The sequence below is a fragment of the Sciurus vulgaris genome, assembly GCF_902686455.1.
Source record: "Sciurus vulgaris genome assembly, chromosome: X".
Lineage (NCBI taxonomy): Eukaryota > Metazoa > Chordata > Mammalia > Rodentia > Sciuridae > Sciurus > Sciurus vulgaris.
Window position 1 is genome coordinate 66971792 of NC_136471.1, and position 27666 is coordinate 66999457.

General features: G+C 31.4%; 1 protein-coding gene across 1 annotated transcript in view; it reads right to left on the reverse strand.

Moving 5' to 3' along the window:
* LOC306651566 (uncharacterized protein) overlaps nt 1-27666 on the reverse strand; it is a 517337-nt gene that overhangs the window by 202147 nt on the left and 287524 nt on the right. The window contains exon 9 of the mRNA XM_079124236.1: nt 25080-25199. Within this exon, the coding sequence (XP_078980362.1) occupies nt 25080-25199 (120 nt within the window). The remainder of the gene's footprint in view (nt 1-25079; nt 25200-27666) is intronic.

Genomic DNA, 27666 nt, shown 5'->3' on the forward strand with positions numbered 1-27666 from the left:
TGTAACTTACTAACTTTGTGACGTTGGCTTTGTTCATTAAACTCTACTGTGTGTTGAATTGTGCCCGTAGAAATAATTGTCAATGTCCTAAAGCACTAATGTATGCATGTGCTTTATTTATCAATATGGTCTTTGCAGATATTAGCAAGTTAAGATGAATGAAGATATATGGCATTAGGGTGGCCCCTAACCAATAATTACTATCCTTATAAGGGAGACAAACTTTTGGAGACAGAGAGACACACAAAAGAATAAAAGGATATGACCACAGAGGCAGAAACTGGAAGGATATAACTATTGTCCAGGATCGCCAATTGTTTTTGGCAACCACCAGAAGCTAGAGCCTTCAGAAAGAGCACGGTCCTGATGACACCTGTATTTTGGATTTCTAGCCTATGGAATTGTGAGAGAATACAATTCTATTGTTTTATGACATTTGTTTTATGACAATTTGTTATAGCAGCCCTAAGAATCTAATACAACCTCTAAAAGTTCAGTTCCCTTTTCTGTAAAGTTACTTATATTTCACTCAGTCATTTTGAGAATTAAATGACAGAATGCATATGGAATATATATAGTGTTCATCAAATATTAGTCCTAATTATCAATGGTTTATACACTTATAAATGGAATAATATTTTAGCTCAGATTGTCTCACCCTGATACTGAGAGTATCAAATAAGAGAATACATAGGAATGTACACTTGGAGTGGTAAGATGCTCTAAGGGATTTCTAATTTCACAAAATTTTACCTACGTTGGTTATGTAACTGGATTTCAATCCTGGGAAAAAAAAAGAAGTAATTGCTCCCAACGCCAAAAAGAATTATTGTCTTTGCTTTGTTATAAAATATTTGGGGAAAATTCTCAAACTTTACCAAAGACCATACAAGTATTAAACATCATCATCTCTTTCCTCCAGTCTCAGGAAAGGAAGGTAAGTTATGCAAAATCAATTTCAAACACTCATAATGTAAATTAGCTGACCAAAAAACAGGTGGGAATTGAGGTTCAATAGTTCTTCCAAACTACTCTTGTAACAGAGCAGCTTACTCTGGAAGCTGTCCTTAAAAGAATTACTTTCACCTCACCACACTAATCTAATATATTCCCTAATCTTTTAAGGATCCATCTTTTTGTGCTGTACTCTAAATTCTAAAGCGAGGATTCTTTAACACACTCCCTTTTCTTAAGTCGCATGTTAAATAGCATTTGTCATGGTACTAACTAATGCAAAGCCTCATTTAACTTTCAGAAAAGTAATCTGTCTGTCTGAAAAGAAAAATCAAGTACTCCTCCCAAATTATCTGATTCCCTTGGGATGTTCTAGGAAAGAAAAAGATACCACTACCTTAAAAAGGAGGAGCTTGGCCAAAACATAGATGATTTTTTCCTGCACATTGTCTGACCATGCCACCATTTTCTCATATAAAAGTCATTCATACCTGGAGGCCTCCTGAAATGGAGATATGAGGTGAAAACACTCCTTTATCTTCTTCAGGATCAACTTTGAATACAGCTGACTTTTTCCACCACTGTCTCCTGAATTTTTGGTCAAGTGGTGGGCAGTGTGATCTTTTAATTCCAATAAAACTCTGATATAATGAATCAAATGTATAAGCCAAATTGATTAAAATCCTAAAGGATAGAATAATGCTACCTCAAATCTGCCTATTCTAAATTTGAGTCAGTGTACAGAAAAGTAATCTTCCTGCTTGTACAGTTTCCTTGAGGCTAAAATAGTAAGTACAAATTTTTAAATGAATATTTTTTGCTTATTTTGCCACCTTATATTATGAAGCTATTTCTTTTGCTGCTTTTACTATGAACCCAACCAAAGTTTTCCTATCATCATTATGGAAAAGTCCTTTATTCAAATTGTGAAATTTGTTTGAACTGAATTGTAACCCTGAAAATAATATCTAGGTCTCTATTGCTAGCTAAGAGAATATTTCATTTGTTTTTTTCTTACTTCTCCCCATGAAATAAGGATGAAAATATACAAAATGATGGGTCCACAAAAATATGTAAAACAGTGACAGAGTAAATTATGAACATGTACACTAAACTCTAAAATTTTCCCTTTTAGTTTTGGAAACAAACTCTTCCTCAATTTTATGGTTATATTTATTTCTAAATGCCAAATTAGATATTTAGCAAATACATTACAATAATGAGTTATAGTAACAGTTCAAGATTTGATTATTAAGTATCAAAGTTTTTTGTAAATATAGAAGGAAAGGCAGAAAAGGCTTGGCATTTATCTAATGGCTGCTTAAAATTAACCTTGACTTGGCTACCAGGAATTTACATGAAATAATCCCAAAGTCAGACCTGTTTCTTATTCTTTGTATTGTAGCATGTTTTCATTTATCTGTGATGCAAACAAAGAGAATGCGTATTTACTTCAAATAATAAAAATTCATTCTATCTAGCTAAAGGCCTACTCCCATTAGCACTTCAATATGCAATTTACACTTACATTTGGACATTCAAATTGAGCATCATATCATCAAAGGTAATTTTGTGGATGAATTAATAATCCTTCCATTCTTTGACAATGACTGTATTTATGTCAACACCACATATAAGTAGAGACTCTAGGACTATTTCCTCTACCTGAAAATTATAAATAATGAACACATACAAACTAGTGAATGATCAGGAATATTTCTAGCTATAATAGTTATTTGTGTTTCCAGCCTAATACGATTTCTAGAAAACTGAATAAAATTACTAAATTGCTTCTAAACACTGCAAAGTACATAAGTAGATAGTGTTATTGTGACTTCATTAAACTGGCTTCCTGTAGCCTAAGAAAATCTGGTTTAGGATTTTTGACCATTTATTTTTCCAACATCCTGGAAAACAATGTCATTTCCAAGATGATATTTATTGCTTAGGTTTCTCAAGCATGTAGATGGCTTGGAACTTGGTTGGTTACAGAGTGGATATAAAATACAGTGACCTTCTGCATCTAATGCAAGTAATAAAAGAAAATATTTTTCTCCACTTTTATTTTAGGTTTCCAAATGCAATTTTGGTAGCTATACATAAAAGCAAGGTCTAACTTTATTTCCCACTTTCTAAAATCCCAATCCTAGAGTTTGGGATGTACCTCAATTGTAGAGTGATTGCCATTATGCAAGGTTCAATCCTCATTACTGGAAAAAAATAAAACCCAAGGCTTACCCTTAATTTTTTTCACCATGTCTTATTGATTTAGTGTTATAATTATAGGGGAAAGTGAGAATATTTTTTCTAACCATTGCTAGGTATAGTTAAATCTGCATAATATGTAATACAGATTATCAAGAATTATGCATAACAAATTTATTTAATATGTTGTATTTAAAATAGGAGATTTCAGAAATAAAGACTCTAAAGACTAGGAGAAAGTGCATTTTTATGGTTAGTCAAGATTGGAGGACAAAGGGTGTAATTAAGTGGTAACCAACAGACGAGAACTTCATGGGGCCTGTTTTTTCAGTCCTCTAGAACTATAAGTATAGCATAGGACCCTCTGGTATGAGGGTCTTATTACTTGCTTTCAGGGGAGATAAACAGGTCATAGAATTTTTTTATGACTTTGTCTCAGGGGGAAAAGGAGGGAGGAGGTCTGAGTCACCATCCTGCTTGTGCAGTTTCCTTGAGCTTAAAATGCTCAGTATGTCAAGATGATATATTTTAGGATATCATGTTCTGGGCATGGACAATTGTCTCTTGCATTCATTCCTACGTTTCTTCTTCCTTTGCTATCTTTAAGTATAGAAATTAATCTCATATCAGGCACATGGCTAGCAGGATAAATTTTCGTAAAACACTTAATTCTTCTATTAGTATTCTCATTTGAGAAATTCCATGATTCAAGGGATTCAGTGAGATAATAAATTAAAAACAAAACAGTGATTGGTTCTTAGTGGACATCTTAAATGTTAGCTGCTCTCTTCCTCTATCATTCCTTAACTCAACAAAATAATATTCTATTTGATTTTCCTCCTCTCTATTTTTATTCTCTAATCTATATGACTGCCTTTTTCTAATCCCTTATCGCTTCATCACATCATTTCTCTATTCAAAGACTTAAAATAATTTAATCATGCAAATATACAAATATATTTATTTATATTATTAAATAACTTAGTTTCATCAGAATCTACATTTCCAGTATATTTCTGGATATTTTCAAACAAATGTCTGCCCTAACCAGGGTGGTATAAATAAAAATACAAATGTCCATGGTCTTTGCGCATACTGATTTCACTATGTGTGTGTGTGTGTGTGTGTGTGTGTGTGTGTGTGTGAATAGCTTCCTTCTACCTTGACTATGTCTACATTTTACCAGTTGGCTAAAACCAACATACGTTCTTTAAAAATAATCCTGAAGAATCAAAAGATCTACTTTAAATTCCAGGTATCTTAAAATACCTGACTTTGGTTTCTTTCTAGGTTAGATAAACATCAGATACTTAATTCTGAATTAGTTTCCTTAAAAGCAAAGAGAACTGTTTACTTAGTACTACATGTCATGGATACATTCTGCTTCAATGTGCAGTTATTAGGATGAACAAAATATTAAATATATAAAAACTTTTCTACTGCAAATAAATGTTTTTGATTTTTAAAAATACAAATGGTTTCACAAAGAGAAATAATGAATTTTGAAACATTAAAGATGGTATTTCAGAACCCATTCTGACAAATCTCTTTGTGGTTATCATAACATGTTACTGTGAAAATAACCAATGTCTAGAGCCATAGTTTTCAACTTGAAGTGATTTTGTCATCCTCGGTCATCAGACATGTTTCAAGATGTATGTCATCACAATTAGGGAGATGCTACTAGCATTTAGTATGTAGAGCACAGAAATGCTACTAAATATTCTACAATCACCGATGGGGCTCTCTACCCCAAAACAAAGCATAATCCAGCCACAGATGCCAGTGTTGCTGAGCATGAGAAACTCTGTTCTAGTATTGTAAAAAATAATCATTAGCTTATCTATCAGAAGATATGGGAGAATGTATCTATAAAATTTACTTTTTACTGACTGGGTTGCCTTGAAAAACTTCAGTTACCTCATCTAGAAAATGGAAAAAAAAAAGATATCTCTTCTACCTTCTTTGTAGAGTTGGCATAAAAATAGTACCTACACTAATAAATTTCAAAACATAAATAGTATAGTGTTTGAGGAATGATTATGGTGGTAGTTGAAGTACTGGCCTTGTTTATAAACCAAACCCTTAACGTATTGTATTTCTGATGCCAAAAAAGATACATTTCAACTATTTTTTGGGGGAAAGCTAAATCATGACCTTTACGAGATTATTTTAACTTTAAGTATAAGGTACATATATAGTTTTATATATCAGGCTTTATATTCAGATTTAAAATGTGTTTTGTGAAATAATATTTATTTGAAAACAAATATTAATGAACGTATAAAAAACATTCATTCTCTTGCCCGTCTTTTGCCCTTAGGCACCTTGAACAAATATATTATTTACTTTAAAGAGAAACTTGAAGAGGAAAAAAGCAGAATGCCTGCATTAAATCCCTAAAGGACATCTATACAATGTAGTAGAACAGTCAATTGCTTATGAAAACATACCCTAGAAATGTACCTAAGTTCTAAATTAATGTATGATGTCTGTCACAAGTTTATTTGATACACATTCTTTAAGAAAATGCAGAAGAATTAATTAGTATACATGGATGGTTAATTCTACATAAACAAACTCCTTTCAATATTACAATGTAAACATAAATCAAATCTTTGCATAATGGCATTGGAACTATACTTACCTTAGATTAGCTCCTTGGTATTTAAGCAGATAATAAGAATTCATGATTGAATATAACATGGTAAGTAAAAGGAAATAAAATTAAGCAAAACTTAGAAACAGTACAAACATTTGTTCCCTAGTAATGGATCTTTGTCATATCTACATGAAAACCTGAGTTCAGTTCTGGAGATTTCCAAAGTAATAATGGAAATATTTTTTTCAGATTCCAAATATAAATTCCCAATTAATTTGATTTGCTGTGGGTTTTGCAAAACACTGAAACTGTGACAGCACTTGGAAGCAGAAGTACTCCTTTCCAAAAACCTAGCAGTCCATATTAAAATATTAGCCAGCTATTTTCAGTCTGTAAAAGAACAACAATAAAAAAACCCTCTTTACCTCTTAATAAAAATTTTTTTGCAGTAGCATTTTCTTAGGCTAGAAAGTTTGGAGGACAAATATCATGCTATAGCTTGGATGGAAAATTCATGATAATAGTACACGGTACAATGCAATGACATTGTTTTATCCTAAAAGGTCTATCTTAATTTGATTACAAATTTCTCTTTGGAGACATAATTAAACACTCCAGTTTTTCCTCATCAGTAAAATCAGGATAATAACAGTCCTATCTCACAGGGTTTTGTAGATATTTAAAAGTGCTAATATATGTACATCATTTAGAATGGTCCTAAGAACATAATAAGGAATGCCTGAGTATTAGAATTAGTACTAGAATTATTACTAATATTTCAATTTCTTGTTGGAATTCAGAAAATTTAAAAACTGAATGTGAAAAGCTGAAATGAAGCTTTCTTCATCCCCATAAGATTCCAAGTTGTAGGTTATGTATTGCCCAGTCCACAATACCCTAATATCTATTTTAATTATATAAGTAATTTATTATTCTATTGACAACTGTCATATATTAATAATACATTTTTACACTCTTAATATGAAAATGCAGAAACCCAATCTACTCAATATATAATACTGTTAAAATGCTGCCAGCTTTTTTTTTTTCCCTTTGTGGCATCTTTATTTTCCTGCTTGTGATGTGAATATAGGTCAGAAAAATCAGCTGCACTGATGTACTTTAGCTGAATGTAAAAGAGGGAGAGTGGACAAGGAAGGGACAGGGTGGCAATTCCAGACTGACTGCCAGTTTTTGAACAAAAATTCACAATGTTATTCAGAAGCACTGAGATAATTAGTTCAATGAATTTAGAGAAAATATTGTTAAATAACTTATTTTGAGTATGGATAATCAACATTTTCTTTGGGGCTTTGCTTTGAAGTAAGTCTTTTATATAGGTAAATGGCAAGAGATGAAGGGATAATGAAATGAAAAATGTACCTTTTCTCTGAGGAAATAATATGAATTATTAGAATATAAACTATAAATGATGTTTATTGGGAGCATAAATTTTTGTTCACTGCTTCATGTAGAAGAGTTCATAACACATTTTAGGTATTTAGTGAAGAATAAATGAATGAATATAAATAGAGAATATAGTTACTCTATCTTCATGGTAGCCATAGAGACAATAATCATGAGAATACATCACAGCTAAACCAAAATTAATAACAGTTCCTTATGAAAATCCAGAACATGGATAATTTTCTGGTGGATGCAAGTAAGGAGAAATAAAGCCACTTTTTACAGGATACATAAATCAGAAAGGATCTAAAAAGGCAGTTTCAATGAGGAAAAAACCTTAATGTTGTTGTATTAATGTTTTACACATCATTTAAAAAAGAGAAGAAGTGATGGGAAATACTATCAAAGTGTGTATGTGTATATGTATGTATATTGCCTATGGAGCTTTTGCAATAAAGACTGTATTTGGAAACAAGTAACTCAAGCATCGAACTAATTGTTCATTGTGTCTAGAAATATTTCTCTTTCTTCCCCTGTTTTTTTTCAAATGATACAAAAATTTACACATTTATGAGGTATCATGTGATTTTTTTGGTACATTATATTTTGTGTTATTTTCCACTTCTGCACTCTCCATATTTTCTCTTTCCTGAGTGGCATCTTTAAAAAAGGAGAAAGGAAAGACTTGTAATATCCCATGAATTAGGAAATTGAGAAGAAAAGGAATTAAGAGTTTATTTGGTATAATGAATCATTAAGATCAAAGCAGATAGATCATATGCCCTCTTAATCCATAATAGATAGCTGGCACTCCACTGAAGTTTAAGGAAAAATTCACTCAAGTTATACAAATACAATGCTGATTATGCCAAGTTAACTTGTGAAAACACAAGTGCCAGAAAATTGAAAGTAATAGCTCATCAAAATAAAGATTTCTATAATTTGAGAATTAAAAATAGCAATAGTTGAGGAAATCTACATTTATAAATAGAAGTAAACATCCTGGGAAGAGGAACAATCAATGTCCTAGTTATGTATTTATATATTAGATTAAAAGAGTTAGCTAAAATTCAAAAGTTAAAATAAGTTAGATATTTTATTACATTTTATTTTCATTCTAGGACAGTTGAATTGATTATTTAATTTTATCTTCTTTTTTTGCGTGGAGGTACTGGGGATTGAACCCAGGGGTGCTCTACCACTCAGATACATCCCTAGACCTTTTAATTTTGAGATGATCCCTCTAAGTTGCCAAGGTTGGCTTTGAGCTTGTGATCTTCCTTTCTCAGCCTCTTGAGTTGCTGGGATTATAGGCATGTGCCAACACTCCTAGCTTTTAATTGCATTTCCTATATTAATAATTAAGAGCCTCCTATCAATTCCAAATTCAATTTTACTTAGGACTAATGCTTTCAAACTAAGAAAATAATTGTTAGTTTGGTCACAATAGTTAGCCCAAATAAACAGAAATACTGTTTTATTTACTTGCTTTAATTTTTTCTAGCTGTGTAATCACGATTATTACCAGCAGAAGGTCAAAATTTATCTTCGATGGGTGTTCATCTTTAAAATCCAAAATACAACTCTTATATGCCTTTTTCCTTGTTTGATTAAAGAGAAAAACAGATGTTTCTATTAAGGAAGGTTATCAGATGAATGACAAAGTAATTTAAATGGATTTTACCCATGAAAATTCTACAATAAAAGTCACAAAATATTCTTAAATTGTTGAACGTACATTCAGGTTACTGAACTTGACACTTAAAAACCGAGATATTCTTTTTAAGACACTGACCAAAATTAAAGATTAAAATATTTGAAAAGGAGTCAGAAAAATTTATAAATGATCCAGAAGTTCCTATGGGCTCACCAAGAAGATTGATCTGATTTTTGACTCATTTTGTATCATGGTCCCAATTTTGAATATGTATAAACACAAATACATTTTATAATGTGTAATTATATAACATAGTTATATAATAATAATAATAAAGCTATATTATAATATAATTATTATAATAGTACCAATTAATATCAATAAAATAAGTTGATTTAATATTATATATTATAATATAGCACATATGTAATATGCATACATTATACAATATTAATATTATATAATGTATATTATCCTGTGTATATATTATGTTATATTATTAACTATAAAAATCTGTAATCTAATATAATGCTATACAAAGTATATATACTAATTTTAATAGTAATAATATATGAATATTATATGTAAAATATATATAATCTCTAGATTATGAGCTCCACTTATTTTAATGTGTCATTTTTTGAAATATCTACAGAATTGTAAACTTGGGATTGGGATTTAATAAACTCTAATCTGCTATTGTTTGTATAGATATAACTAAAAGTTTTCATTTTTCCACTATTCATTTTTCTGGTTCTGAGTAGAAGTAGAAGGGTAAGCTATTGCTTTGTGTAGTGTGAGGTAAAGTCTTTCACAGATCCTCCAAATATCTTTACCTTTGACTAACAGAGAATAAAATTTCAAAATATATAAAGCTGATTATTTAGGTTAACCCATCTCCAAAACCCTGTATAAAATATGAATGTTAGCCAAAATTTAAGTCCTCATTATTATATTACCTGTGAATAAGAGCCAGGTAAAATGGATTTTGATACAAGGAGTGGATTTGGAAAGATCTGAAATGTAGTATTCTGTTGAGAAGATCAAGGAAACTGGATCTGTTCTCTTACTGAACCATTACATAATTTTGTTAGGTCAGGACAACAATAATATTTGAATTCCTAAAGATATTTCCTGAAGTATTCTAACTGAACTACTGATCTTAAATAATAGGCAGATAATCTTTTAATTTGGATGTAAAATGTGCCAGTTAAACACATGTCTTTGTTTTTGTGTCAAATAAGCCCAATTTAAATCTTTATTGCTACTCTCTACCTTCATGCTATACCAATTAATAATCAGCAATGCGTATGTAAGTCCTGTTGATTATATACCTCTGTTATAAGAAGACTAATATAGATATTCTACATTTTTAAACAAAATATTCCATTAAAATTTTATTTTATTCATAGTAAATTTCATGTATGTGCACATATATATATATATACATATATATGTTGCATAAATGAGTACTGTTTAACAATAATTGCTAGAAAAAATACTGTAATTATGATTGGGGACAAGAGGTGCAAGTGGTGGGAACACAGGGTTAAGGGGATAATTCTATAAAATGGGCCCACTATACTGATCCCACATATATTCTTTTATAAGAAGCAATTTACCTGAATCCCTGCCTGGAGTAAGTGGACAGAATAGATATATCATTCTTCAGCAAACTACTTTTTTTGCAGGAGAAATGAAGGCCTAAATAATATTGATAAAAGGAACCCAAGTTACCCTCAAGGGGGAGGCTTTCGTGGCTCTTTTCGCAGACCAGTTCCTGAAATTCAGGAAGAAAAGTATAATTAGTTCCAATCATAAAATCCTTAAGAATTTATGCTTAAGAATCCAATTTGAACTGATTAGTATGGGCCAGAGTGACCTAGAGTTGTCATGGCAGTGGGGAATTGAAAGTCCAATATCATTCTGCTATTTTTCCACAGTCAAGAGGTGGACCTGTGTGAGACTGTTTGCAAAGTTCTCTGGGATCCCCAGTAAAACTGGAGTAAAGGAGAGACATGCTGTCCCTTTGGACTCTGAGAGAACCTACTCTCTCCCTTGAGAGTATCCACTTTCCCTTTTCCTATCCCTCCAATAAACTCATGCCTGTTACTCTGAGTAACATGTCTGAAATCTTTTGGGTTTTGAAGGGGGAGGGGGTCTTTGTCCTGCCTTGGTTTCTCAAAAGGTCCCAGTCTGGTATCATTTGGTATTTCTGCCCAGTTATCATCAACTATTACTGATTATTGGCTGCCTTCAGCTTCCACAATTCTTTTTTGGTTGCTTTCCCAATTCAGTCTTTTTCTAAACCTCCATTCTCCACCTCACATTTTTATTAACTAGAGGAAAAATCTTGAGACAATTATGGTTTTGTTTTGTTCATTTGTTTTGTCTTTTGACTAGAGCAAACTCTAGTAAAGGCTGAAAGGTCTCTTGATTGGAAGTTGGATGACACAGCCCTTAGAGACCAACAGAATGTTGTGGAACCTTACTCAAGGCTATTTATGGTGAAGGACAGGGGCACCCTCCATCTCTTTGGGTCAGGATGCCCTAGTTAATGCCCTTTGCTTCTCCTGCTCAAAATGTCAGCTTTCCTACCTCCTTATCTTTTGCCTGGATATCTATATTTCTGAGGATTGTATCTGGAATATAAGCTGCATGAGTAATTATTCAAACAGTTCAAGACCAGAGTAAAAGTATTATTTTAAAATACAAGCCTCTGTGGGACATAACTTCTATCTGTTCTTGTACTCTGGGATTCTGGGGAGAAAAGGTAAAGGGATCTCAAAAGCCTGGCTACACCAGTCAAACTTCTGAGGTTGTTTAAGAAGTCTACATTCTGTTCTTAGATTAACGTAGCAGGTGTTACCCTAAACCACAGAGACTGAGCTTCAGGAAGCTGACAGGACAGGCCTGCGAATATCAGGGGATGCCCTACTTCCCTCAGGGTTTTCTCTTCTCCCTAGATGGGTATAAGGAAGGAAAATGGAAAGATCCCATATGTACAAGTCATCTATAAACTGAGACCTTCTCCTGAGGACCTCATGGGCTCCTACATTCTTTAAACAACTGACTCTAATTTGATCCAAAAGTGTTCTCTGGTCTGATATAGATGTTCCATGTTGTCCTCTACTAGAGTAATTATGGGCATGCCAATTTTGTTTCAGAATCTCTCTCTTTTTTTTTTTTGAGCTCATGGTTTTTCTCATGAATTCACTTTGACTCTGCATGTCTAAAAATTAATATATTTTGTTTTGTATATCTGTAGAGTTGTTTTTTTCTTTGATGTCTTTACTCAGAGATCAATTATTTACGGAAAAAATTATGAAATCTTTATTTCCTGTCAGTTTTTATGTATATTTGTGAACACGTGTGTATTGTACTTTGTATCTACATAAGTCATTTTGTCTCCGTATCTCTGACATAGTACCAACATTGACAAATAGATAAATGAGCACTCCTAAATTTAAAAAAAAAATGGATCCAAATACCTTTCAGTTCACATGAACTGGTTTTATAAATATATAAAAGTAATAATGTCTTTAAAAATTAATAACCCAAACATTTCTCTATGTGCAATCTATAGTGTTGATGTCTATAAAACTTTTAAATTGTAATGTCCATTGCTTTTAGAATTTTTCTTTAGCAGGACAATAATATCTTAAATTGTTAACCAAGATTGATTTTCATTGGTAACCTAAGTTAAAAATGAGTAAATTCATTTTAACATAAATGGGATAAGTATTTAAAAATGTGTTTGTTAGAGGTTATATCTGATTTGCAAAGATAAAACACTAAAACATCAACTGATAAATACAAATTCAAGTACTCCTGGCTTCTTAAATTTCATGAGGTAACATACAGTTGGAGTATTAAACATGTTTTCATAAGTTGGTAAATGGAAAACATAGTTTAAGATTGCATGTTCCTGGGTCTTACACTAAAAGCATGGTTACTAAGAGTTAAAATTCTAACAGGTGTAATCCCATATGCAAAGAGTACAAAAAGTTTCAGCTTTGTTTCTATTAAAGTTCTGTAGAAAGAGTAAAATATTTAATTTTGTTAAAAATGAGTAATTGGAAAAAATTCAAAAGTTTCAAAAGAGTTGTTTCAGGATATAAATTTAAGAGTCAGCGACTGGAAAAGGAATATATAAAATAACAAATTTAGTTGAGGATTTATTTGTGTCATTTAAGGTTTTGCAATTGGATAAAATACCCTGTCAAGAATAAGTGATATATAAAGATTATGATATTCTTTACACTGGGATGGAAATTTAAATGTATGTTTGGAAGGTAATAAGAAGACCTAATTTGTTTAAAAGCTCAACCTTTGAATTTCTGAGATGGGCTTATTTCACATAGCATGATATTCTCTATTTCCATCCATTTACCAGCAAAAGACAATGTTTTTTCAATGTAATTTAAGATGAAAACTTGTGTCAGCCTTAACAACAAGTAAAGACATGAAGCTATATTAAAAAGGGGGTTTTAGACAGGAGTGCTGGATAACTATCACAAAAGTCTGTCAGAGTCACAAGTTTTTTCAAAGTGAAATTGAGACTGACAAGTCTTCCTAATCTCCAGTATAGGTGAGCTTGATCTGTACTTCTGTTTTACTGTATGATAATCTAGCCCCAATATTTATCTCTGATATTGGTCTAAAATATATAATGTAGCATATAAAATCCTAATATTACCAAGAAAACCCTAAGTGACACACCTAAATTATCACTCTATTAAACACAGAGGTAAAGCTAATATAAAGCATGTTGGGGATCAGCACAGTGGGCCCATTTTATAGAATTATTCCCTTAACCTCATGTTCTGCCACTCACATTTTCTGTCCCCTATCAGTTAAAGAATTAATTTGTAGCTTCCTAGATGACCAATGGATTACTACTGAGAAATGCAAAAATCATAATCACTCCACATGAATCCGTGCAATACAAGTTTGAAGAAAATCTAGCATGGTTTTTCACAGACTAAGGTTATGTTCCTAGTATGATCCCAGCCTTTCTTAAAATAAATTCCTATAAAAGCTAAAACTAGGAGAGTTAACTGCTAATTGTAACCTAGTGTTGATGATAGGACAATAGGGGTTAACCTCTTCTTAGAAGAGTTATTTTAAAAAGATGAGAATTATAAATTATTTCTCTTTCTATTGAGACATAAATCATCTACCACCCAGAACTATCTTCCCAAAAATCTTGCACTCCTCTTTTAAATGCAACAATTCAAAAGAGATACCTTTTAGTTCCAGTCCTTGTGGGAGGGTAAGGGCCGAAGTTTCATGATCACCTTTGTCCAACTTGTACCACTACCTCCTGTCATAAATATAAGAGAAGTTTGTCTCTTCCTTGGATAAGTACCAATTAACAAACCCAGATGGCCTACTCACATGGACCAAACTCATTCCTTAAAGTCCTTTAGTACTTTCCCTTTAGCACAACTGAGTGTTTCCAGTTTCCTGCCTTTTGTTTTGGTGGAGTTGATCTCCAGTTTCATTAAGGTCTCTCCCCGTTACAGTAGTTATTACTGAATAAATTTTGTTTTTACTTTATTTTTTAAATAAGTATTTGGATTTACTTATCTTTGAAATTATAATTATTTTTCTTTAAAAAGTGCAACTAATAACTGTATTTCCTTATTATTTTCAGTGATACATGAAGAATCATTTAAATTATTGATATCTTTAGAATCACTGCTATTAAAAAAACACTGACAAAAATTTAAGTTAAAACACTTGCACTGGCCAAACTTTATTTTCCAGAAAATTTGAAAAATTAGCAAGAATGAAGACCAAAATAATAAAACTAAACTATACTGCCAACAATGAATTTTGTTATTTATTGTCTCTGATATTTCCCTCTATTAACTAGTCCCATACCTTTAGTGTCCTCCATTTGCCAGCTAAAATTTGATGAATTCAATTTGAACCAAACATATAAAAATGTGAGATTTTCCTTAAATCCTAGAATAAACATCAAAAAATAAACAATCTTGGCTGGGATGATAGGCTCCAGAACCAGATAGCGTGCTAGGAAGCTAGAGTTGTAATTATTGATATATGATTACAATTGAAATAAAGAATTCATGTATTTTTTAAAAAGGTCTTTATATATTTTGTAAAACAACACACCTTATTGATGGCAAAAGGCACCATATTTTCCCCTTTTCAACTAACTCAAAGCATTAGGAAAAAATGGATTGTTGAGGAAAACTGATAGTGAATGATATTTTAAAAACTGATTTGCCATTGAATCTATCCCATTAATTGATTCCTGCTTTTATTTCTTGTGCGTTGGGAGTCTTGTTAAGGAAATCTGGTCCTCAGCCAACATGATGAAGATTTGGAGCTACTTTTTATTCTATTAGGTGCAGGGTCTCTGTTCTAATTCCTAGGTCCTTGATCCATTTTGAGTTGAGTTTTGTACAGGGTGACAGATAAGGGTTTAGTTTAATTTTGCTGTATATGGATTTCCAATTTTCCCAGTACCATTAGTTGAATAGGCTGTCTTTTCTCCAATGTATCTTTTTGGTACCTTTGTCTAGTATGAGATAACCGTATTTATGTGGGTTTGTCTCTGTGTCCTCTATTCTGTACCATTGGTCTATCTATCTATTTTGGAGCCAATACCATGTTGTTTTTGTTACTATTGTTCTGTAGTATAGTTGAAGGCCTGGTATTGTGACACCACCTTCTTCACTCTTACTGCTAAGGATTGCTTTGGCTATGATAAATGGATGGAGTTGAAGAATACCATACTAAGTGAAATATGTCAATCCCCAAAAACCAAAGACTGAATGATTTCTCTGATAAGTGAATGATGACACATAATGGGGTGAGGCAAGACTGGAGGAAGGGTGGATAGTATAGAGGAACATGAGGGGTGGGGAGAGGGTGGGGAAGGAAAGATAATAGAGTGAGACAAGCATCATTATCCTATATACATGTATGATGACATAAATGGTGAGACTCTTCTATGTGTACAACCAGAGAAACAAAAGTTGTACCCCATTTATGTACAGTGAATCAAAATATAAAAATTTTAAAAACTGATTTGCTTGGATTTCCAAGTATTTAGACGAAAAGATAAAATATAAAATAGATTTAGTTTAAGTATTGTAAAGAACAATAATATGCTTAAGTAGAAGAAAAATGAATGAAAATAATCTTTTGCCTAAACTCATAAAGGAAGAAAAAACTGCATTTACCCATGTATCTGTTTTGATTTTCAAAATTTCATAAGTAATTGGGAGTAAACTACTCAAAATGAATTAGTTACTATTAGTTCTGAGGCAACACTATGCTTTCTCCTAGTTCCCTATTGCCCATCATATATAAAACTGGCTTTTCCTCACACCAGGGAACCTGTTCCACTTTTTCTCTCCTGTCTACAACCCCCTGTTTTAAATGTCCCAGGATTATAAAAGACCTTGTTTTTATTATTTAAAATGAAATTATCAGACAAAGCAAAATAACTTTGTAAGCATCCACAGCTTTAGTATTTCTACTTAGAATGAGGAGTGTTTGTGAAAAAGATAACTTAATGGACAGAAACGTAAGTTCATTATTGATATATACTGAAATTTCTTGGTTGTTTTTGGTAAACATTCAATTTATGCTGCACAAACTGGCCTTACCACAGCATCATAACCATATATAATGGTATCTCCTATAAACTACTACTGATTATCTCCTTTCTGAGATAAATTATTTGGTACTGATTTGTGTAATTTATCCTCAAACTAATACTTTCATTGTTTGTTATGATTTATACTACCCATAAGAGATCCATGAAGAATTAATTTAGAATTATACCATGATGAAGGAATTAGAGTTTGAATTTTTCCAGGTTAAAATAACTCTTTTTCTATACTGCCTTTCGTTAGACTGCAAACTTGAGAGATGTGGCAGGCACATTGTCATTATCAAGCAGGGTGACTGGCATATAGTGGGTGCGTAAGACAATATCAAACCTTTGATTGTTTAACCAATGGATGAAAAAGTTGTTCTATTCCTACTCTGGAGTACAGTAGTTTGAATCAAAATATGTCTTTGTAATTATTACATTTTTTTACTTCTATATAAGCTCATCATGCTTATTCTTCAAAAGTAAATTTTTGTACATTCATATTAAATTTCAATTTCAAAGATAACCCTAAAGGTAACCCTTTATGTTTTTCTTGAGAAAGAATAATTTTCTCCTTAGAAAATTTGCAATTTTTATTCTGTTTTGAAATATTTCACTTTTCACATTTCTTTAATATTTCTACTTTCTGATTAGAAAGTAAGAAGATAATTTGTTGGAATTGTCTATAAACGATAGTTTATTAAGACATGACACAGAATATTCACTAGTATCCTTTTTATAATAACAAATAATGATCTCAATTTTATTGAGCACTACTTATCCTCACAGTACCCTTATTGGGTAACTATCATTAACTTTATTTTATTTCCAAGGAAACTAACAGTCAAATAATTGTTTAGTGTTATATGACTTAGTTTATGACAACACTTTCATTTGTACCAATAAGTATCTAAAGTTGTATGAACTTCAGTGAATTAACGATGATCACACAGCTAATAATTAAAACAACAAAGATGACAACCTAAGTTTCCTGACTGCTAGTACACTACTCTGTGTTCTCAATAATCACATTTCTGTCTTCCTCTTTACAGACAAGTTTAAGCATAACCTAGTTTTTACTTGAGGGAGATATCTAAGTGAAAATATAGATTGGACGTTATCTTCATATGAATAAGTGAAACCATGGCAATTTCCTTGAAGTGAATTTACCTAAAGGAAAGCAGGGCTTCACAAACATTAGTTTGCATCAGAAAAACTGAGAGTTTCCTTAAAAATTACACATTTCCCGGGGTTAGGATTGTAGTTCAGTGATAGAGGGCCTGCCTAGCACATGTGAGGCACTGGGTTCGATCTTCAGCACCATATAAAAATAAATAAATAAAATTAAGGTATTGTGTCCATCTACAACTAAAAATAATAATTTCAAAAAATTACACATTTCTGGACCCCTCTTTTGCAGACTCTGATTTAGAAGATGTGAAAGTAGAGTTCATTAATCTCTCTCTTTGTGTGTGTGTGTGTGTGTGTGTGTGTGTGTGTGTGTGTGTATTATATATTATATATATTGGTACCAGGGATTGAATCCAGCATCACTTAACCAGTCATCCATGTCCCCAGCACTCCCCTAGTTTTGTAAGATTTTGAGATAGCATCTTGCTTAATTGCTTAGGGGCTGGCTAATTTGCTCATCCTGGCTTTGAACTTGCAATCCTCCTGCCTCAACCTCCTGAGTTGCTGGGACTACAGGCTTTCACCACTGTGCCCGGCATGAATCTGCATTTTTTAATAAGTGTCTGTATAGTCAAAAGAACATACCTTGAAAAACACTGATGCAGAGGGAGCAGAGGAAAAGCAAAACACTTCAGCAGAAAGTGTAGAGAAAATCAGTATTTACAGAACAAATAAACAGAATCTCTTGAAAAAGACTGAGAAATATGGCCAGATAATTAGGAGAATACAGGAAACACAATTTCACAAAAGCTAAAAGAAGACAGTTTCAAAGAAGCAGTGATCAACTGCATTACAGATAAATAAGATGAGCCTGGAAGTTTCAGGAGAGCAATTAGGGTACGAACTTGATTTCTGTGGGTTGAGCAGTGGATGGGATGTTAGAGATTCATAACATTGTCTTTCTAGCAATCTTGGGTTAAAAGTGAAGAAGGCAATAAAGAGTTAAAAGAAGCAGATAAAGGAATATTTTATTTTGCAAAATGAGGGAGACTTGAGAGTGTCTATATGTTGAACACAAGCAACAGGTGAGTAGAAAAGTCAAGATGTAAACAAAAATAAAAAGAAACAAGGTGCTAGAAGACATGAGAGGATAAAAGGATTATATTTATAATGGAGGGGAAATGTCCCCACTGTACCTGTAGGGGAATGAAGTAAGGTTGCTTATGGATAAGAATAATTTTTTTTTTATTTTTGAGACTGAGAGATTTACAACTTTTCCTTTAATTTGTGGCTATGATATGATTCTATGCATATCTATTTAATATTGCTTTACTTCCCTGGTGAAACAATTTATCATATGAAATACCCATCTTTATCTCTAGTAATATTTTTTAATCTTAAATTCTACTTAGTCTGATATGCCAGCTTTCTTTTAAGAACTGTTTGCACTGTATATCTTTTTCTATCTTTTTACCTTCAAGTATTGTATATTTTTATATTGTAGGTGAATTTCTTGTAAGCAGCCTCTAGGGTTTTTTTTCCCTACCTCATATGACATTTCTTTCAATTGAAACTTTTTCTGTATTTGCATTTAATGTTATTATTGGTATGTTTGGGTATAAATTTACCCCCTTACTACTGGATATTTATTTTTCCTTTAAATTTTTCTTCCCCTTCTTATCCTTTCTTGTTTCACCTTCAGTTGTTACTATCAATTTCCCCTATGTTGATATACAGCTATACATTACTTTATTATTCTTTTAGTTTTTATCATAATCATTCATGATTTCTCACAGTAATTTTTCACTTCTTGGATAATACAAAGACCTTAGAATATTTAAAGTTAATTTACTCCCTTACCTTCCTATTTTTTACTGTTGTAATAAGTTTATATATTTAAGCCCCATATCATTATTATTGTTGTTATTATTGTACACAGTCAATAATCATTTAGATTTACATACATATTTACCATTTTTGTTGCTCTTCATTCTTTTCTGCATCCTCAAGCTTCCATCTGGGATCAATTTTCTTCTGAAGAAGTTGTTTAGTTGGATATTCCAGTAAGAATTTCTCAATTCATCTTGTCCAGAAAGTCAATATTCACTTTCATTTTTGAAGAATATTTCAAAAGGACATAGCATTCTAAGTTGACAGTTATTTTCTTTCAGCACTTTGTTCGTATTAAAAAATAGCATTCTGGGACTAAGGTTGTAGCTCATTGGTAAAACACTTGCCTAGCACATGTGACACCCTGGGTTCGATCCTCAGCACCACATAAAAATAAATAAAGGTATTGTGTTCATCTACAACTAAAAATCTTTTAAAAAATATTTGCATTAAAAACAACAAAAATTAGCATTCCATTGTTTATGATGTCATTGTCTTCTGTCTTGCATAAATTCACAGTCTAAGTTTCCTTACTTTTCCAGATTTTGGTCCCATATTTTTCATTGACTGTTAGCACTCCAATATCTTCACGTTTTAAAACATTTTCAAGCTTTTCTGGTTCTGTTCAGTCATACCGTTGATAACAAATGCCAAGTTCGCCATTATTGAAGGTAATCCCAAGAAGTTCATATTTCATTGGCCAAGTATTTTTTTTCTGAAGAGGGAGGTAAGGTTATAATCTGAGATTAAAAGGGTTCTAGAGTTGGATAGAGGGCCATTATTTTGGAGAGTGGTGAAATTTTGGATTAGATTATAAGACAAGATAGCTGAGCATGGATGATTAAATGGACAAATAGGTGATTTTGATGACTCAACTGAACTTGATATTAGTGACAAACAGGAGTAGAACGGTATACTGTGCTGTGCATCTATGCTTTGACTTTTAAATTTTTAAAAATGGGTATGATAATTGTTACTGCCCTGTCTACCAGCATAATTTTGAGGATAAAATGAGTTCATGGGGTATGTATTCCAAAAGAAAAGTTGTATGTGAAAATAAACAAAGAGGTTGTACATATAATGGCTAATTATATTCATGCAGACTTTTAAAAATTGAGTAAGACACGAAATTACCTTATTTTATTCAAGAGAAAAATATGTAAGGAATTGTGTCTTTCAGGGTGTTTACTTTTTTACTATCACGGGTTTGTTTGTAGAATTGGAATTGATTGGGGAAACATTTGTGGAAGATTAAGGATAGGCATTTAGCTGATTATATCACACTTGAAGCAAATGGAAGAGAACATGGAGGGAAAGAAAAGAGATGGAATGGGAAAATAAGCGCAAAAAACCTACTCTGTGATTTCCACATCTATACTTCATTCTTTAAATCTGAGTTATTGTAATATCTTCCAAGTGAACCTAATTTAACACAGCTATCTCACCAGGCTAGCTGCTGCTGTATGCATATCAAGGTCAATCAATGGTCAATGGGTTGCTTCAGAAAGATTCATCCAGAATATAGCCAGTCTAGTTAGTGTCTGATTGTGGGTTACTGGTTTATAACCTGGGTCTTACCATTAGAATGGAAACCGTATGTCAGCTATGTGATTCTAATATTTCCCTCTGGGCAAAGATGGAATATCTGAGCTCAATAATTTTGTAACTCAGTTATTTATTTGCTGTGGTAACATGGGAGTAGATAAAATCTGAAACCAGCTTGGTAAAGGTAAAACAAAACAGCCACTTTTTGAAACTCAATAACGGATTTCCATAATGGATCATATGACACAGTTTGGGGGCACAAAATATTCTTTTTGATGAATTTTATAATGAAAATATGATAGCCATGCAATGTTTCAATATATAACCATGTACTTTTAATTCTTTTGTAACCTTCTTTTATATTTGGAAGTGATTCCACTATTGATTTGTTTTAAAATCACAAAGCCCACAGAGTAGACTAATACATTTTTAAATGTTAAAAGACACTGGATATACTTTTGGTTGTCTTAGAAAAATACACTTACTTCTTAATTTTTGTTCTTTCTAGTGCACTAAGGGTGATTTTTTTCTTCCATCTAATCATTTTTTGGAAAATTTCTTCTATTATTTCCTTCAACAATGAATATTGAATTATTTCCGCATCTACTAATTAGAATATTATATTATATTTTCCAAAGATACAATTAAATATTGCATCTTTATTTTTTGTTTTGGATTGCTGATGTTGATAATAAGAATTGACGCTAATAGCAAAATTTCTTGCAACACGGTAGATTTCATAATTGAGTAGAGTATCATTGACTACTTACGGGATTGAGATAATGCAAATGTTGTGACTTAGATAGTTGTCAAAAGCAGGGGAAACTATAATTTAAAAAACCATAGCATGTGATAAAGTCTCAGAATGTATGAAATTTTTTTAATTGTCATAAGAAAAGCATGGTTGATTTTCCTAATCCTTTGATCAAACCATTGCTCTTAATTATCCATGCATAAATGCACAGAAAGCACACAGAGCAAACATCCTAGATGAAAATGAGCATGAAAAGATGTTGGTAGAGAAGATGACATCACTCCAGTACATTTCCCTGTACATAAAACAATAGAGTCAGGTGGGCAACTTGGTTATTTGATATGGGGTTGGGATATGCTCACATTTGTTGGTAAGTTTCTTTAGCTATCTAAAAGAAAGCGTCCTCTAACCTATTTACCCATGTGAAAATGGTTGCATCTTTATGATCAGTGCTTAATGAGATAAAACAAAAATAATTCAGGTAGTTGATTAAGAGGGACACATACTGGCTTGGTACATTCCTTGCTGACACAAAAGCCATATGCATATAGTATTTACGTTTGACTTCCAATGTTGTTTTCTTCTTTCACGGTACTTGTGTCCATGGAGTTAGAAGAACTGTTAAAATAAGGAGTGGAGCCAAAGAGAAGTGTGAAGAGGAAAACATGCCTATTTCCATAGATGGATTTACCATGAAGCAAATAAAATACAAGTTTTAGGGCCCCTCTCTTGTACAGGTCCCTTCCAAGACACCAAGAGTATTTGATGTTTGCAATATTTTTCAGCTTTTTAAAATTCATAATCTATTGATTTTTCTCATTGTAAATATTCAATTTGTATAAAATATTTTATTAATATTTTAAAGAGGGACCCCCAAACTGTATAATGTCTAGACTCTTCAAACCTGAATTCTTTCCTGTTGCTTCTGCTTTACTAATAATCAGTAGAATTTGATTTGATATCCTCTACACTACTACCACTTCAGTCACTACTAATACAGAAGAATTTGTAGCTACAAACATTTTGAGGAAATTCAATAATATTCAATCCATTTCCATGTTAGGAATTAATTTACCACTAATATATTCATTAGATAATAATTTGTTTGAGAGGCCACTGTGGAAAGAAAGATTTGGTCCTCTTAAGCTATATTCAATTCATACAACTATAAGTGACCACAGATATCATTCACCCAATTACTACATTTTATATGAGAAAATAAGGATTAGAGAAAAAGTATTACTAGCCCATTTCACATCTAGATAGTTAGTGGTAAAGTAGAAATTTTATGAAAACTAGATAATGCTCTAATTTATACTAATTTTATAATATCTTTGCCACTACATTTATGAGATTTATTTCCTAACATGTTTTGGATTTGTTTATTTTGCAAAATGAGGTTATTATCTATGGCTGAGAAAGCCAATTTATTGAACAATATTTTGAATCACCATCAGCATAGAATGACATGTTCATTTTGCACACAATATATAGTTTAATGACATCCTTGATTAAAATGAACTATAACAACTTCTATTTATATGGTCTACCCATTTTTTCATGACATTAACTGATTTATTTCAATTCACATAAATTTATATTAAGCATCTCTATCCACTCACTTTTATTGTTATGTTAAAATCAGATGTTTCATACCACTGAAATAATAATGTAATTATGCAAACAGATAAGAGGATAGATTTGGCAATAGGTAAAAATGATTCTGAAAGTACTAGCAGGGTATTTGATGGGATACTTCATATTATAGCTTGAACATTTTTCCCATTAAATCATTCTCTCTGTAGGAGGAAATCTGAAAGTTATTTGGCCCTTTGTTTAGGGAGATGTTAAGTCATAACTATGTCACCTTGAAAAGTATAAGAAATTCACCTGAACAGATACAATCATTGGTTAAGAGACTAAAATAGCAACCTTAAAAATGCAATCTGACATCTTTGGAATTTATTCTTTAAATTTCTGGATAAAATACCTCAGTGTGCTGTGAAAATATTTATAACAAGTTTTATAGATATACATATATATAATACAATAATGCATATAAATTATCACTAAGTCCCCAGTGATTAATTGGCAAAGGGTAATGAACACATAATCCGGCCAAAAAGAAATACAATTGGCTAATAAATATAAAGGAAAATATTTAACATTTTACTAGAAGCGGAACACAAAAATGATTAGGAGTATAAGGACTGTCTTTCAATTAGATAATTCCATTTGTTTAAATTTTAAAAGCATTATGAATCATTTACACATATATGCTACTGATATAAGTGTAAATTGAGTACTGTTATTTAGGAAAACAATTTATTAGTATATATGAAAAAAGCTAAAGATGTTCATAAGCCTTGGGCCAATAATTACATCTGTCCTGAAAAAGAAAAGCCTTATGTATGAATCTTCACAATTAGGTGCATCAGAGCATTATTTATAATAATAACAACATAATAATTTAAAATGATTTTAGCTCACAATAAAAAATCAAGTAAATTATGTTCTATCACATGATCAAATTATACTACATATAATTTGATATGTGTGTATGTGCAAATGCATGTGTTTGATATAAAATAAATAAAAGACAGGAAGAAAATGCATAAATATTGCTAATAATTAAACATCTTAAATGCTTTTCTAATTTTTCTGTATTTTTCTATAATTAATATTTGATAATTTCAAATTATAATAATTCGTCTTAATAACTAATTTAAAGAAATGGCTAACATGGCAAAAACATACCAAATGTAAGAAAATAGTCCATGCAATTAAAACAAAAAATGATATTTGATTTTATAATACTTGTAGAAATAAGGAAAAGAGATAAGACCCAATGCTGGTGGGAATATTGGTAGAACTTTTCTGTAGATAATTTAAAACTACAAATAACCTTAAAACAACTGTACAAAGTTACCATAACCAGAATCTTGAGACTATATCCAGGGCAATTAGTCCAAAGGTTAAAATGTATTATACCTAACAAAGATAATTACGTCAGCTTTATTTTCAGCAGAGGGAACATATAATAATCTAAATATGACAATAATTGGTTGAATAAATTATGACATATAAATTTAATGGTATGTAATATATTCAGTTAAAATTAATATAAAGATTACATGGCAAAAGATATGTCATTATATCATTTAGTATACTGCCTATTTTGAGAAGCATTAGATAGAAAAAATGCACAAATGATCACTGTGTTAGAATTTGAGAGACATTTATAAACCTTTTGTACATTCTTTATATTAATTATAAATCATTGTTTAAAACTGCTTACCACTTGCACCCTAGGTGGCCTCTCTTCAGGGTTCCTGAATGCTGGAATTTGTATTTCAGGTCCTGGAATATCAGGTGGCAGAGCAATTATGTAATGACAGATTTTAGTTACACCCTTGCACTAGGAAAGAAGAAAACAAAATGAAACTCACATTAGATGTTAACTCAGTGGTAATGCATAATTTCCATTTTAAAATATGACTATATATTCTAAGGAAGATATTACAGGACTCACAAAATGTGTGAAAAGTGTTTTATTTGTGCCACAAATAATAAAGCTTTCCTGAGTGAGTTAAATGCATGGTATCAAAGTATAAAATTGACTTCTTTTTTTTTTTTTTTTTTTTTGGTCTTCTTAATTGGGGTACAGGAGATATGGCGATGGGTGAACAGAGTTGAAAACACATTTTAAATTTTCATTTATTCTCTTATTTTTAAGGGGATTTTAGAAAATGCTTTAGTGTTGAAAAATATAATAAACATCACTCGAAATCTCACCAACAGGGAAACAAGGTAAGTATTAAATTTACTCATTTTGACATCAATAAATATCTATTTATTCTGGCTTTATTTCAAAAGGTACATTTTAAAAGAGTTCTTTTGTATAGCCCTGTATATATATATATATATATATGTCTTTAGGAATTATATAATCACATCCTTTAAATATAGAAACCCCCTAAAGGAAATACAAACAGTGCAAATTTTTAATGATTTGTATTAATAAAATACATAGAATTTGCTTTTTAAATGTCAGTTAATGGTTAGGAAAGGAATTAAAAATTCTATGTAAAAGGAGTCATAAATAATTAACCAATATACTGCCTATCTCTTCATTGCAAACTTTAGTGTGGGCACTATAGATTACATATAACTCTTTGACTCTTAATCACTTAAAAGTTTTCGCCAAATATAGAGCTATATAAATACTTATTATTGTTATTAGGGTGCAAAATCAATTCTCAAATAGTTTCAAGAACATGTAGAAAGAGGAAGTTTAACAATGACTTTAGGTAAAGGGAACATTGAAAACAGTGACCTAAATGGTAAAAGGGAAGAATAGCCTACATTCATAGAGACCTGAAAAACATACTGTAGTAAAAAATAATTCATTCTGGTACCAAATATCTATTTTATCCCTAGTAAATATTTCAATTTGATGTACATATTATTTAAAATAAAAATAATAATATAGCACAGCCTATAGTTACAGTCATAAATTTATTTTTGAAAGCAGAATCAGAGACTATTTAGGTTGTTTATTACCTTAAGTAACATCTAGTCCTATCCATTTATTTAGAGATGGGGAAACAGGCTATTGCAATTTAACCTTTAAGGCAAGAACCTTATCTTCATGCACTTTGATATTCCTTTACTAAAACCAGTGCCCAGAACATAGTGGATATTTGTTAATTGCTGAATGAAAGAAATGTAGTTCCAATAGAGAATTGGGGCTCTAACTGGGGTCTGTGGATGACTCTCACTGGAAGAATTGTTAACTAAGTAAGAATCAAGTCTGAATTAATTACTAGAAGTGAATCAAAATGGCAGGAAATAAAAATCATCTCTGTGTAATGACATTAAATGTGCATGTCTCCAATCAGACAAAATAGAGTAGCTGAATGGATTTAAAAACAAGACCCAATCATATCTTGTTTGCAAGAGATTCATGTTAAAGGCAAAGACATCCTCAGAATGAAGGTGAAAGAGTGGGAAAAGATAGAGTACACAAATTGAGACTGAAAGCTAGCAGAGGTAGTTACTCTCATATCTGACAAAGTAGACTTCAAAGCAAAATTAATAAGAGACAAAAAGGCTCTTCACACTGATGAAGGGATTATGTAAGTATTTATATAAATGTAAATATTTATGCCCCAAACAAGATTGCACTAACATACATAAAAGAAACCCTTCTCATTATGAAGAATCAGGAGATCACAACACAATAGACACAGGATGATTTTCACACACCTCTCTTGGCAATAGATAGAACATCTAGACAGAATCTAAGTAAGAACTATTCATAAATAAAATACTATAAATTAAATGGACCTAATAGACATCTATAGACTATTTGATCCATCAACAACCAAATTCGTAGCATACATCAAACAAATCCTTCTCAATTTCCAGAATAAAATAGACCACAACACAATAATATTGGGTGACATTAATATGCCTCCCTTATCGTTGGACAGATCTTCCAAATAAATGAAATTAAAATAGCTAAGTATTTAAAAAATATAATTGATAATTTTTATCACAAACATGTATAGAATATTTCATCCATCAATGATTGAATACAGTTTCTTCTCAGCAGCACACGGATCCTTCTCTAAAATTGACTATACCTTAGGGCACAAAGCAACTTTCAGCAAATATAAAAAATAGAGATGATATCTTGCATTCTGTAAGATCGTAGTGGAATTAAAATAGAATCAATAACAAAATAAAAATAGAAGCTTCTCTAACACTTGGAGACTAAATAACACATTATTAAATGAACAATGGATAGCTTAAGGAAACAAGGGTGAAATAAAACAAAATACTTAAAGATAAGTGAGAATAGTAACACAACAATCAGAATC